This window comes from Melospiza melodia, chromosome 2, assembly GCF_035770615.1.
Source record: "Melospiza melodia melodia isolate bMelMel2 chromosome 2, bMelMel2.pri, whole genome shotgun sequence".
Classification (NCBI taxonomy): domain Eukaryota; kingdom Metazoa; phylum Chordata; class Aves; order Passeriformes; family Passerellidae; genus Melospiza; species Melospiza melodia.
The window spans coordinates 63,783,681-63,794,869 of record NC_086195.1 but is presented as its reverse complement, the minus strand read 5'-3'; the positions used below and the strand labels follow the sequence as shown (position 1 = coordinate 63,794,869).

Sequence of the window (11,189 nt, the reverse complement as noted above, 5' to 3'; positions counted from 1 at the left end):
AGCGTTTTTTACTCAAAAAAGGTACCTTTAATAGGAGGAAAAAGGGTCAGTGGGGCAGTCTGTTTAAAGTCTCATTGCTTCAGAAGCTACAAGGACGAAGTTGAATTGTTTTCCAGGAGCCCAAAGCTGCACCAGGTCCACACACAAGTCAAAGAGCCCTTCCAGAATGTGAAGTCACTGTATACAAGTCCGTCATGACAGCAGTAGCAGCAGAAGCTCATACTATTCCCCACACTTCCTCAAAGGCAGTAGTAATTTTAGCACATGTCAGGGCAGCAGAAAGGGGATAGTTGCTGATGGAGACCATCTTTTCTGTATAGTCAACATTGACCTGGGAGAAGAGGAGGGGAAAATAGAACAAAACAAAAAATCAAAAAATTACCAAGTTGCAAAAAGTTTTCACTGAGTCCCATCTCCATTAGTACAAGAAAGACAAAGAGCCACTGGAAAGGGTCCAGCAGAGGCTAGGCAGATTACTGGGACATGGAACCATCTTTATGGGGAGAGACTGCAGGGCCTGTTTTGTCTAGGGAAGGGAAGACTGAGAGGAGATCTCGTTAATGCACATAAATATCTCAAGGGTGGGTGCCTAGAGGATGGTGCCAGACTCTTTCCTCTGGTGCCCAGCCACAGAGCAAGGAGCAGTGGCCATAAACTAAAACACAGGAAGTTTCACCACAACATGAGGAAGAACTTCTTTACTCTGAGGGTGGCAGAGCACTGAACAGGCTGCCCAGGGAGGCTGTGGAGTCTTCCTCTCTGGAGACATTCAAAATCCACCTAGATGTGTTCCTCTGTCACCTGCTCCAGGTGACCCTGCCTTGGTAGGGGGTTGGACTGGATGATCTCCAGAGATCCCTTCCAACACTAACAACTACAGAGGCACAGTATTTCCTCAGCAGGGAAACTGCCAGCCTTCCCTTGGGAGGGACAACAGTCCCAAGTGTTGCAGTTTTGGGCCTTTTTTGACAAGCATACAGGGGAAAATAGGGGGCTGGGTGGAGGGGAAACCAAGCCAAAAAGGGCAGATAAAACCTCCATATTCAGAACAAGACTGAAACCTTTTCACAGCCCCAGGTAAGGGACACACACACTTACCGAACCGTGGGCAAAAGCTCCCACCACGATGACAACTGGATCTGCGGCAGGAACCAGCTCACGCAGATCTGACACCTGTGATGCTGCAAAAGAGGTGCCAATCTTCATACAGCCCACGGGCAGATGGTCAGTCACTGGGTTTTTAATCACCTGCAGAAAGCAGAAAATTAATAGGGGTGTAGAGGAAACAGGTCCTGAGACATAGCTAGATCTATTGATTGCTAAAAGCAACAGACAAACAAAAAATTCATCAGCTGGTTGCAGGCTGCATCAGGAGCTCATGACTGGTGCATCTGGAGCAGTCCATCCTCATTGTCCTTGGTGGTGCTGTCATTCCACAGCCAACACTGTGTACTCAGTTTGACATCACAGACTGCCCTCGCCCAAAAATCAAATCCCCTTGAGTTACACATCCCGTTTCCCTGTCCCCCTGATTACCCACCAAATACACCCAGGTCCTTAGGCAAAACCAATCCCAGATGGGTTGAGGTATGCCCAGGATGCAGGTGATGTGGAGGTAGATGAGCCTTGGCTGTGGGGAGCAGTACAACGAGTAGCAGAGCTCCCCGTGAGCAGCAGTGCAACTCCTGAGTAATCTAAAATCAAAAAAGTCCACAAGACCTTCTCCAAGTGACAGTAGGCAATATGGAATAGCAAGGAGAAGCTGAGGCACAGCACTGCTCCCAGAAGAGCATCCCAAACACCACCTTCTCCTGCAAAGAAGCCATGAAGGACTCATTGGGCAGCAGGGTCAGGATCCCCAGGAACAGGGACAGAACAAACCCCAGCAAGTGTGTCCAAGTGTTGCCAGTCTCAGTGTGTAGCTGGAAGATGTTCTTGAAACGGGCACAGAGGGATGGCATGGAGGACCTATAGTTCCCTTGAAGCAACTCTGTCTCATCTTGGCTGGCAAGCAGGCTGCTGCTGGGATTTAAAACCACTCTCCTTCTTTGGAGAGTCCAGATTTTCCACCAGAAAGTTACAACACACATTGAAGTCATGGTTAGTTCTTCTTTGCTTCTGGGAGTCTTGCTGACCTGCCTGCTGACCCGTGTCCTTGGACAGATGCACTGGCTAGGGCCAAGCCTTCTCTGCCAAGGTGACATCACCATCAGCTTCCTCAGGCTGCTGTGTTTGTGGCATTTCCAGCACCAAGGGTAGTTCTTCATGTGAGAAATCTGATATCATGATTAATCCTTTGTCCCTGTGGTTAATCCAGTCTTCCCCTCTGTGACTACAGAAGCCATTCAAATTAATTATATCTTCATTTCCACCTCTCTCTGCCTTTTTGAAAGCTGTACCTGAAAAGTGTCAATGTCCAGGTGTGGCAGTCAGGCTCACTTGAGGAAACAGATCCCTCAGCTCCAAGGACAGGTGTGTTTGGGGTTTCCTTCCTGCAGCAGCAGCTCCTGGCCACGTAGCACGTGGGAGAGCCCCCCTGGAACCAGCACCCCCAGCAAGGATGGGATAGAATTGCAGCCACACCCACAACCAAAAAAAAAACCCACACCTCCCCCACAAATAAATCCCTCCTGCATTGCCATTAGAATGTTGCAACATTAGCTGTGAGCAGTTACAGAGTATTTACCTTCAGCAGTTTCTGAGGCCCATCAGCTGCTCTAACACTGAGCTTATGCAGCAGCTGAACTGGCAAAGAGAAAACAAGAAAAAAAATCACTTAAGCTGCGTGATGATTTGCTGCACAAATCCCATGCTCTGCCTGAGCTGAGCTATGCAAAAAGCCCACTTTTAGAGTTCCCATCACAGTCTGAAAATACTTATTTTGCTGACAGCACAGCCTCCTGCAGGCACTCCCCACTGTGCTAAGGAGCACACGGTTGGGGTATGCATCCTGCAACATCCCAGAAAGATGCTTTCACTTCTGTGCTCTTCTCTCACTTTAACATTTTATGACCAGTGCCGGTTTTTGACTTTTCCCAAAGTTCCCCCAGTCCTGGCCACCTTCCTGCATGATTCTATAGCTGGCGTAGAGTTTGAATCACTTACCCATAAGTCCACAGAATCGATCAAAAGTTCTTGGGATTCTGGTTTGGGGATTGACTTCAATGAGAACATTCTTCTTGGTGTGGATGTAAACCTGCAGGAGCCCAGCCCGATTCAGGGGGCTGTCCATCAGCATCAGGAGACTCTGAAAGCAAAAAACACGCAGTAGTGGAAATAGAAAGCACAAGAGAGAGAATTCTAGGGAAAATTGGCGGTTGGCCCCCACAAATGCAGAAGGGACCGATGTCGAGGCTGAAAGCTCATGCCACTATGGGATGTAACGGTATAACGCTAAGAAATCAAGCCCAGACCCAAACAGCGACTCCACCAGCGTAGCGAGGGAGGCCAAACTCGCCCCCGGGCTCCAGGGGCACAAGCGGACCCTCGGGACGATGGCCCGGAACCGCCGTGCCGGGAACCCCGGGCAGCCCGGGCCGCCGCAGGCGCGCCGCTCCCCGCGGGTACCTGGTGCGTGATGTCGGGCCGCACCTCCCCAGGGTCCCGGCCGTTCCGCAGCAGCAGCGCCTTGTGCTTGTCGCAGTTGAGCAGCTCGAACGTCTTCCCCACCTACGGGCAAAGCACGGACAGGTCAGCAGGGAGCGAGAGCATCCCCAGCGCGGCCCAGCCGGACCCGCCCCGAGCTCCCGCCGCCCGCACCTTCACGGTCTCCAGGCTCGCCCCCTCCAGCACGACGAGGAGCCGCCGCTGCCCGCGGGGCCGCTTGGCCTCCACCGAGCGCCCTTCATCATCTTCATCCTCCTCCGGCGCGTCCCCACGTGCCCGCCTGGGCGCCGCCATTTTGTCACGCGGCCCCGCCGGCCCCGCCCCGGCCCCGCCCTTCCCACCGCGGCCACCCAAGATGGCGCCGGGGCGCGCCCTCTATCTGGCGCCGGCCGGACCCGCTTCCGGAGCGCCTCGGCCGCCGCGCCGGAAGGCGAGTGCTGGGGGTGGGAAGGGGCAGCGGGGGCGCTCCTGGCACCGCGGTTTCCCGCCGGAGCGGTACGGCGGTCGCTCCTTCCGGTGTCCTTCCCGGCGGGGGCGGCGGCGGGGCGACCATGGCGCAGAACCTGAAGGACCTGGCAGGGCGGCTGCCGACCGGGCCCCGCGGCGTCGGCACCGCGCTTAAGCTGCTGCTGGGCGCCGGTGCCCTGGCCTATGGCGTGCGAGAGTCCGTCTTCATTGGTGAGTGGAGTCCCCCCTAAGCCCTCGGATCCTTCATGCCCGCCACGCGTGCTGACCAAGCCTCCGCTCTCTCCCCGCAGTGGAGGGCGGCCAGCGCGCCATCTTCTTCAACCGCATCGGCGGCGTGCAGCAGGACACCATCCTGGCCGAGGGGCTGCACTTCAGGTAGGGCCCGGCCCCCCCGGCCCTCTCCCGGGCCCGGCGGGGCCCTCGCCCCTAACGCGGCTCCGCTCCCGCAGGATCCCCTGGTTCCAGTATCCCATCATCTACGACATCCGAGCGCGGCCGCGGAAAATCTCCTCCCCCACCGGTTCCAAAGGTGAGACACAGGGGCCGCGAGGGGGGAGGCACGGGACAGGAATTCCGCCATAGTGTTGGCGCTCCTCGCACAATTATGGAATGCTAAGGGTTTGGAATAGACCTTAAAAATCGTCTAGTCACAATCTCGTGCCGCGGATAGTGACTCCTTGCACCAGCCCAGGTTGCTCAAAGCCCCGTCCGACCCGGTCACGAACAGCTCCAGGGCTGGGCTATCCACAGCTTCCCTGCACAACCCGTGCCAGTGCCTCACCACCCTCTCCGTAAAGGATTTCCTCCTAATTCCAACCAGAACGCCCCTCTCCCCGTGGGTACCGCTGCTCCTTGTCCTTGTCCCATCCCGGCTGAGGGCTGCGGGGGCTCTCCCTGTGCCCCAGCCCTGAGCCGGCTGTGCCCGCAGACCTGCAGATGGTGAACATCTCCCTGCGGGTGCTGACGCGGCCCAACGCCGCCGAGCTGCCCAGCATGTACCAGCGCCTGGGGCTGGACTACGAGGAGCGAGTGCTGCCCTCCATCGTCAACGAGGTGCTCAAGAGCGTCGTGGCCAAGTTCAACGCCTCGCAGCTCATCACGCAGAGGGCCCAGGTGAGCCCGGCCCGGCAGCCTCGGCTCGGAGCTGCTGGGTGGGGGGAGCAGGGGAGGGAAGGGTGGCTGTGCTCAGCTGGGGAGTGCATCCAGGTGGGAAACGTGTCCCACGTACAGTTTGATTCCAGTACAGGTATAAATACTCTGTTGGCAGCTTCCCAGGGGTAAACTGGGTCTGTTGGTGCGCAGAGTGTACCAGAATGTAACATTAGGGGAGAAGGAGCTGGTTTGCTTAATTGTCCACAGGTGTCAGTGGACCAGCCTTTTAAAATACAGATCTTGGAATGACTGTCAGAGCAAATTAAGCAGTTTTGAAAGATCTGAAAAACAATGGGAATGAGCAGTTAACAAAGCACTAACTTGTCAGTGATGGATGCTTCAGAAGGTCACAGATAACTTCTGCTCACAATCACAGCATGGGTCAGGTTGGAAGGGAACCACAGAGGGTCATCTGGTTCAGCCTCCCTGCTCAAGCAAGGTCATCCCAGAGCACATGGCACAGGATTGCATCCACATGGTCCTGGAGTGTCTGTAGTGAGGGAGACTCCACAAGCTCCTTGGGCAGCCTGTTACAGTGCTCTGTCACCTGCACAGTAAAGAAGTTATTTCTCATATTTAGGTGGAGCTTCTTGTGTCCTGGTTTCTGCCCATTGCTTCTTGTTTTATTGTTTGACATCACTGAGAAAAGCCTGGCTCAGTTGTCTTGGCACCCTCCGTGTAGGCACTGATTAGAAAAGGCTTGGACTGTTCCATGGGGGAGTGTTGCAAAATATTAGAAACATCTAGCTTTAAAATGCCTGTTGTGAAAGTTTGTATTGTAATAGTTTGCCAGGGATTCTGAGAGCTCTCATCCCTTTAGAGCTGGTGCAGAGAGGGTGTGCTGCTCTTGTTGTAAAAGGTTTTAGAGGAGGTCCTGAAGGACCAGGACAGTGCTGAAGAGGAAAAGTTGTTAGATCAAATACAAAGCATTTCTCAGCTATCAGAGACCACATCACTCATCCATGTCAAAAGAACCAAAGAGTAGAACTGAGTATCCTTAGGTTTTGTTGTAAGAAATTATCTGCATTCCCCTGGTGAGGGGCTTCAGGGTTTTGTGCTCATCCATGTGGAGTGCACTGCAGGGATTTGTTGGTCTTCATGTAGAAAGAATGGAGAGGATGGGACAGCAAGGAACATCTGTGAGGGTTTCAGCTGTGCTGGAACAAAGGCTAAGGTTAAGCCTTTGTGATCTCAGATAATAATCATTCTTTGATCTCTGGAATTTTGGAACAAACTGAATTACATTTGTCTTTTTGTCATGTATCCATCCAGTGCTTTTTATTATAAAGTTTTGTGGTATTGAAGGGATTGATAGAAAAAAAATCAGTGATTTCATGTAATTGTGCACTCACAGCTCCCTCAGGAAAGGTTTCTTCTGAGCCACTCTTTAGAGTTCTGCTCAGAAACTGCTGCAGTAAAAGTAAAAGCAAATGCTCTGCTGGCCAAGCATGTGATACTGTAGCAATAGTTTCTGTTTAAGTCAATATTTGGTGCAGGACTGGTCAGGCTGCCTGAAAAAGGTGCTGGGAAGTAAGAGTAGAATAAATCAAAGTATCTAACAGCAACACCCAGCCAAAGCAGCCAAAAAAAACGGAGTAGCTACATGAGACAAGTAGCTACTGTATTAAGAGATGTGATACAGGTTAAAAAACTTCTGTGGTCATTTCTTTTTTTGTGTTGGAGTACAGTTATGAAAGCACAGCCTGCAGACAGTGGCAAAACCAGGGTGGATAACGAAATGCTTATTGTCAAAACTGTGGGAACTATGGAACTGGATGTAGCAGGATGTGAAAGCAAAAGATGCTTTCAAGGTTTTTTACTTTCACAGTGTTATTTGCATAGAGCAGTTTAGTAGTAACTATAAATGAGCTGTAATAGAGTCTTGAAAATGGTTTTTGTGGCTGTGGATATGTTACTCAGAGGTGGTGTAGATGTCCGTGGTTTGGAGCTGGGGTTGGGGAATGTCTCTCCCAATGCTGTGAGGAGCAGTTGTGCTTTGCTTTTGGAGTGCTCAGGAAGTGAGAGCACCCTGTGCTTGGGACTACTCTTGTTGCTGTGTGTATGTTTCAGGTGTCTCTGCTCATTAGGAGAGAGCTGACAGAGAGAGCCAAGGATTTCAGCCTCATCCTGGATGATGTGGCTATCACAGAGCTCAGTTTCAGCCGTGAATACACAGCTGCTGTGGAGGCTAAGCAAGTGGGTGAGTTCCACTGGCGCCTGACAAGGGTGGATTGCCTTTGCCTTTTCACTGAGCTATTAAACAAGGAGGTGGAATTTGGGCTAGTGTGTCACTGCTGTGTCACTGTATAAGTTCAGGCACAGGGTTACAAATCTCTAAGCCTCCTTAGTAACAGAGCTGAACAGGTTTATTTTGCAAGTGTTACCAGAAAGCCGTAGCTAATGGGATAGACCACAGGAGGGACTGTGTTCCCAAAACTAAGGTTCCTCTTCAGACTGGGACTCTGTCGCTCACTGTGGGGGGTACGTGTGGAGGCTCTGGGTGCTGTGGGTTTTACAGGTATGTTTTGTACTTGGATGTGTTCCCAGAATGTTACTGGTTCTTTGGGAAGCAGAGCCCCTGGTCTCAGCTGTCAGGTTCTGATGGTAGAGACAATGTGTTTCCAATGCCTGTGTCCCTTCTCCCTGCAGCCCAGCAGGAGGCACAGCGTGCCCAGTTCCTGGTGGAGAAGGCCAAGCAGGAGCAGAAGCAGAAGATAGTTCAGGCTGAAGGAGAAGCGACAGCTGCCAAGATGATATCCTGCTTCAGGAGATTTTGTGGGATGTGGCTTGTGAGCTTGGCAGTGCTGAGGATCTGTCACACTGGGCTCATGCTTAGGAGACTGTGATCTGTTGATAGCTCAAGTAGGTCACTGTTCTTTTTTCCCTTCCTGCAGTCAGCTGGAGCGAGGTTTGTCTGAGGTTACAGGCCATGGACCTGCGCTCCTTGTTGTAAAGTTTAACTTTCATTGGCTGTGTGTGACCATAATCCATAATGTCCATGTCTGGGCAGGTGAAAATATGCTTACCCAAAGGCTCATGTTACTGGGAAAGAGATTGCTTTTTACCCACTGAGATGTTCTTTAATATGGCTTAGGAAGAATTCCTTGAGGGTAAGCGGCTTCTGTTTGTGGGATTTTCCTTAACTTTGGTTCCCTTGTACCTCGGGGAAGCTCTCAGCAGGAACCCAGGCTACATCAAACTACGTAAGATCCGAGCTGCTCAAAACATCTCAAAAACGGTGAGCACAGAATTCCCTTTGTTCTTTTGCAGCCCTTGTGTCCCCCCCAACCCAGTGGCCACATGATGAATTTAAGGCGAATGTGATCTGCCCTGTCCTGATCTTTGTTCCTGCCCAGCCCTTCTCTGCTCAAGTAGAGCTTAAGACTTAGCGAGGATCTGCAATTAGATGTGAGGCTCAGAGTTCATGCCCTTCATATGACATGGCCAGATCCACATCAGATTCCATCACCCACCCTCTCCCGCAGCCACCTAAAGCTTCTGGTTAGCTGCAGCTGAGAAAGGGGGACAGAAAAAATGTGGGATCAAAGGTCTTTGTGACAGAGAGACAGAATGAACGCTTCTTTTAGAAAGTCTGATGGCTCTGGGATGGGAACTCAGGAGGTAGGGAGTTGTTTTGGGGAATTGTATTGATTTAAATGAGATCTTAAGTAATTAACAAGAGTGCTGTATCTGAACGGGGAGGTGGGTTCCTGGTGCTGTTCCTCTATGTGCATTTTTAGTCCTGGATGCCATGTCTGTAATGAATTTCTTTTTCAGATTGCTGCCTCACAAAACCGTGTGTATCTCACAGCAGATAACTTGGTACTGAACCTGCAGGATGAGGCCTTCACCAGGTAAAGGGGCTGGGTGCCTGGGTTTGTCTGCACCCTGCCTGGGAAGCTGCTCCCCTTTCTGGAGCTCTCTCAGGATCTTTTTCTGAGAGGACCCCAATGTCAGAGGGTATAGCCAAGTAGGGAGCAGCCTCTCCTACTGTGGGAATGGGGTTTTTTGTTTAATCTCATCAATTTACTCTTGTTTTTTTTTCTTTCCCACCCTGCACCCCTTACTGCATCTGCTGACACAGAGGAAGGTAAGGCACTGCACATTTTGATCCCTTTGTTAGTACTGGAACCAGGGTGTTGCTGTTTCCTGGTGCCTGGCATGTTTCTGGCCTGGGCCATTTTGGCCCCAGCAGGTTTATTCCAGTCCCCACCTCAATTCCCATTTGTGATGTGAAACTTGAAGCTTTCCTTGCGGGGAGCCACACAAACATGTACATGGAGTGTGCAGTAATTGGAGCTCCATGTGTGCCTCGTAGGGAGCCTTGCATGGGAAAGGCAGCAGTAACTGTGGAGCCTTCTCTGAGCTACCACATGTGCAGGGCATCCTGTGGTTATGGCAGACAGGGCTAGAAGGTGACAGGCAGATGATCTTGGGAATTTGTGGTGGTTTGGGCTGATGATCTCTGGGGAAGATGCTTTTGTTATTGTCCAAAAGCTTTCCAGTTCATGTGAGACCACTCCATCTCCTGCTTTCAGAGCTGTCAGGAGTTTGGTGGCTTTGCCTAATCTGTCCAGTGTTTACTGAAAAATTCAGTGCCAGCTGAGCTAACAGGATGCAGCTAAAAGCTTAGATTTCTCAGAACTGAGAAGGGAAGCCAGAGTTGGTTTCTTTTCTCTGGGATCTTTGGTTATAACATCCTTTTTCCTCACATCTGACCAGATTCTGTTACATTTGTTCCAGAAGATTTAAGGGGCTTTGGAAAAAATACCAAAACACTTGCCTAATAGGAAGGACTTGGAAGTCCAGATCCTTTGGGTGTGACCCATACCTCAGAATCCATATTCAGGGGCTGGTACAGCTTTGCTTGTCCTTTCTGGTGACTTGTACTGATGACTCCCTTCTGTCTCCCTTTCAGTGACAGCCTCCTACCCAAAGGAAAGAAATGAAAGAAGCTGAAGATTCCTAGAACCAGCATTGCTGACCAGCAGAAGATAAGAGTGAGGATCTTTGAACTCCCTCCACTAGTATTGTTTGTCCTCACTATGAAGTTTTTAATCCAGTAGCCAGATTTTGTCCCCATGCCTCTGCTCCATCTGTGGTGATTCAGTTACAGGAATGGGCTCTGCCTCTAGGCAGCTGCAATTCCATCCTCATCCCACCAGTTAAATTTGGAGAGGGGGCAAAGGGGCTTACTGGTATTAACCCACGTGGATATTTGCCTCTAATCTTCTTTAATATTTAGATTTCTGTAGGATATCAAATTATTTTTTGGCCAAGTGAGGGAGTTCTTCTGCCATCAGCACCAGGCTTTTTTTTCTAGTAAATTTTGATTCTCTCTCACTCTTGATCCCAAGAGAACCGGGGACTGAATTCAGGACAATGCCATTCATTGGGTGCCTGTCACTGCTGGAATATCTTACTTGTGTCACTGTCTGCTCAGTGATGCTTTCAGATATTTGTAAAAATTAAAGAAAAAAAAAAAAAAACAACCAATTTTTTATTGTGTCTAAGTGTGCTTAGTGCATGGGGAAAAAAAGTGGTTATTTTATGTAGTGAGAGGTGGAACAGAGATTTTATTTGGTTGAAATTGGAATGAGGATGATGAAGGGAAAGGAACAAAAGAAAGAAATTCACTCAGGGTCACTGGCAGATCATCACAGAGTGGGGAGAGGGGAGAGATGTTTGGATGCTCACAGAGCTGTGTGGGTGACCAGGCTGGTTCCTTAGCTGCCTGTGAGGAAGGGCTGCAGATGAGGGTAGGTTGACCTGCTTTTCCAGGTCACAACAGCAACTTTATGCTGTGTCCTGGCCTCCATTGTTACACCTTGGGCTTTTTCCCCTCTGCTTTCCTGGCTGAAAAGAGAAGGAGAAATCTTCCTCCACTGACTAAACTCTCCTTTGCTTGTGTTTCAACAGCAAGATCTTGTGTCCTTTAGGGGGAGCTTCTCTGCTGTTTCTCT

General features: G+C 50.7%; 2 protein-coding genes across 2 annotated transcripts; one reads left to right on the top strand and one right to left on the bottom strand.

Annotated features, from left to right (window-relative positions):
• Positions 1-4: 4 nt before the first annotated feature.
• On the bottom strand, positions 5-3,912 carry EMG1 (EMG1 N1-specific pseudouridine methyltransferase). The gene is made up of 6 exons (XM_063148528.1): positions 3,760-3,912; positions 3,568-3,669; positions 3,106-3,247; positions 2,687-2,745; positions 1,099-1,248; positions 5-331 (listed from the first exon to the last, which is right to left on the bottom strand). Exons 1-6 carry the CDS (start codon positions 3,898-3,900, stop codon positions 218-220), a joined length of 708 nt encoding a protein of 235 aa, XP_063004598.1. The 5' UTR covers positions 3,901-3,912; the 3' UTR covers positions 5-217.
• Positions 3,913-4,142: 230 nt separating this feature from the next.
• On the top strand, positions 4,143-9,138 carry PHB2 (prohibitin 2). Its single transcript, XM_063148525.1, has 8 exons — positions 4,143-4,284; positions 4,365-4,449; positions 4,524-4,603; positions 5,003-5,187; positions 7,297-7,426; positions 7,876-7,979; positions 8,387-8,464; positions 9,004-9,138. Exons 1-8 carry the CDS (start codon positions 4,158-4,160, stop codon positions 9,082-9,084), a joined length of 870 nt encoding a protein of 289 aa, XP_063004595.1. The 5' UTR covers positions 4,143-4,157; the 3' UTR covers positions 9,085-9,138.
• The last annotated feature ends 2,051 nt before the right edge of the window (positions 9,139-11,189 follow it).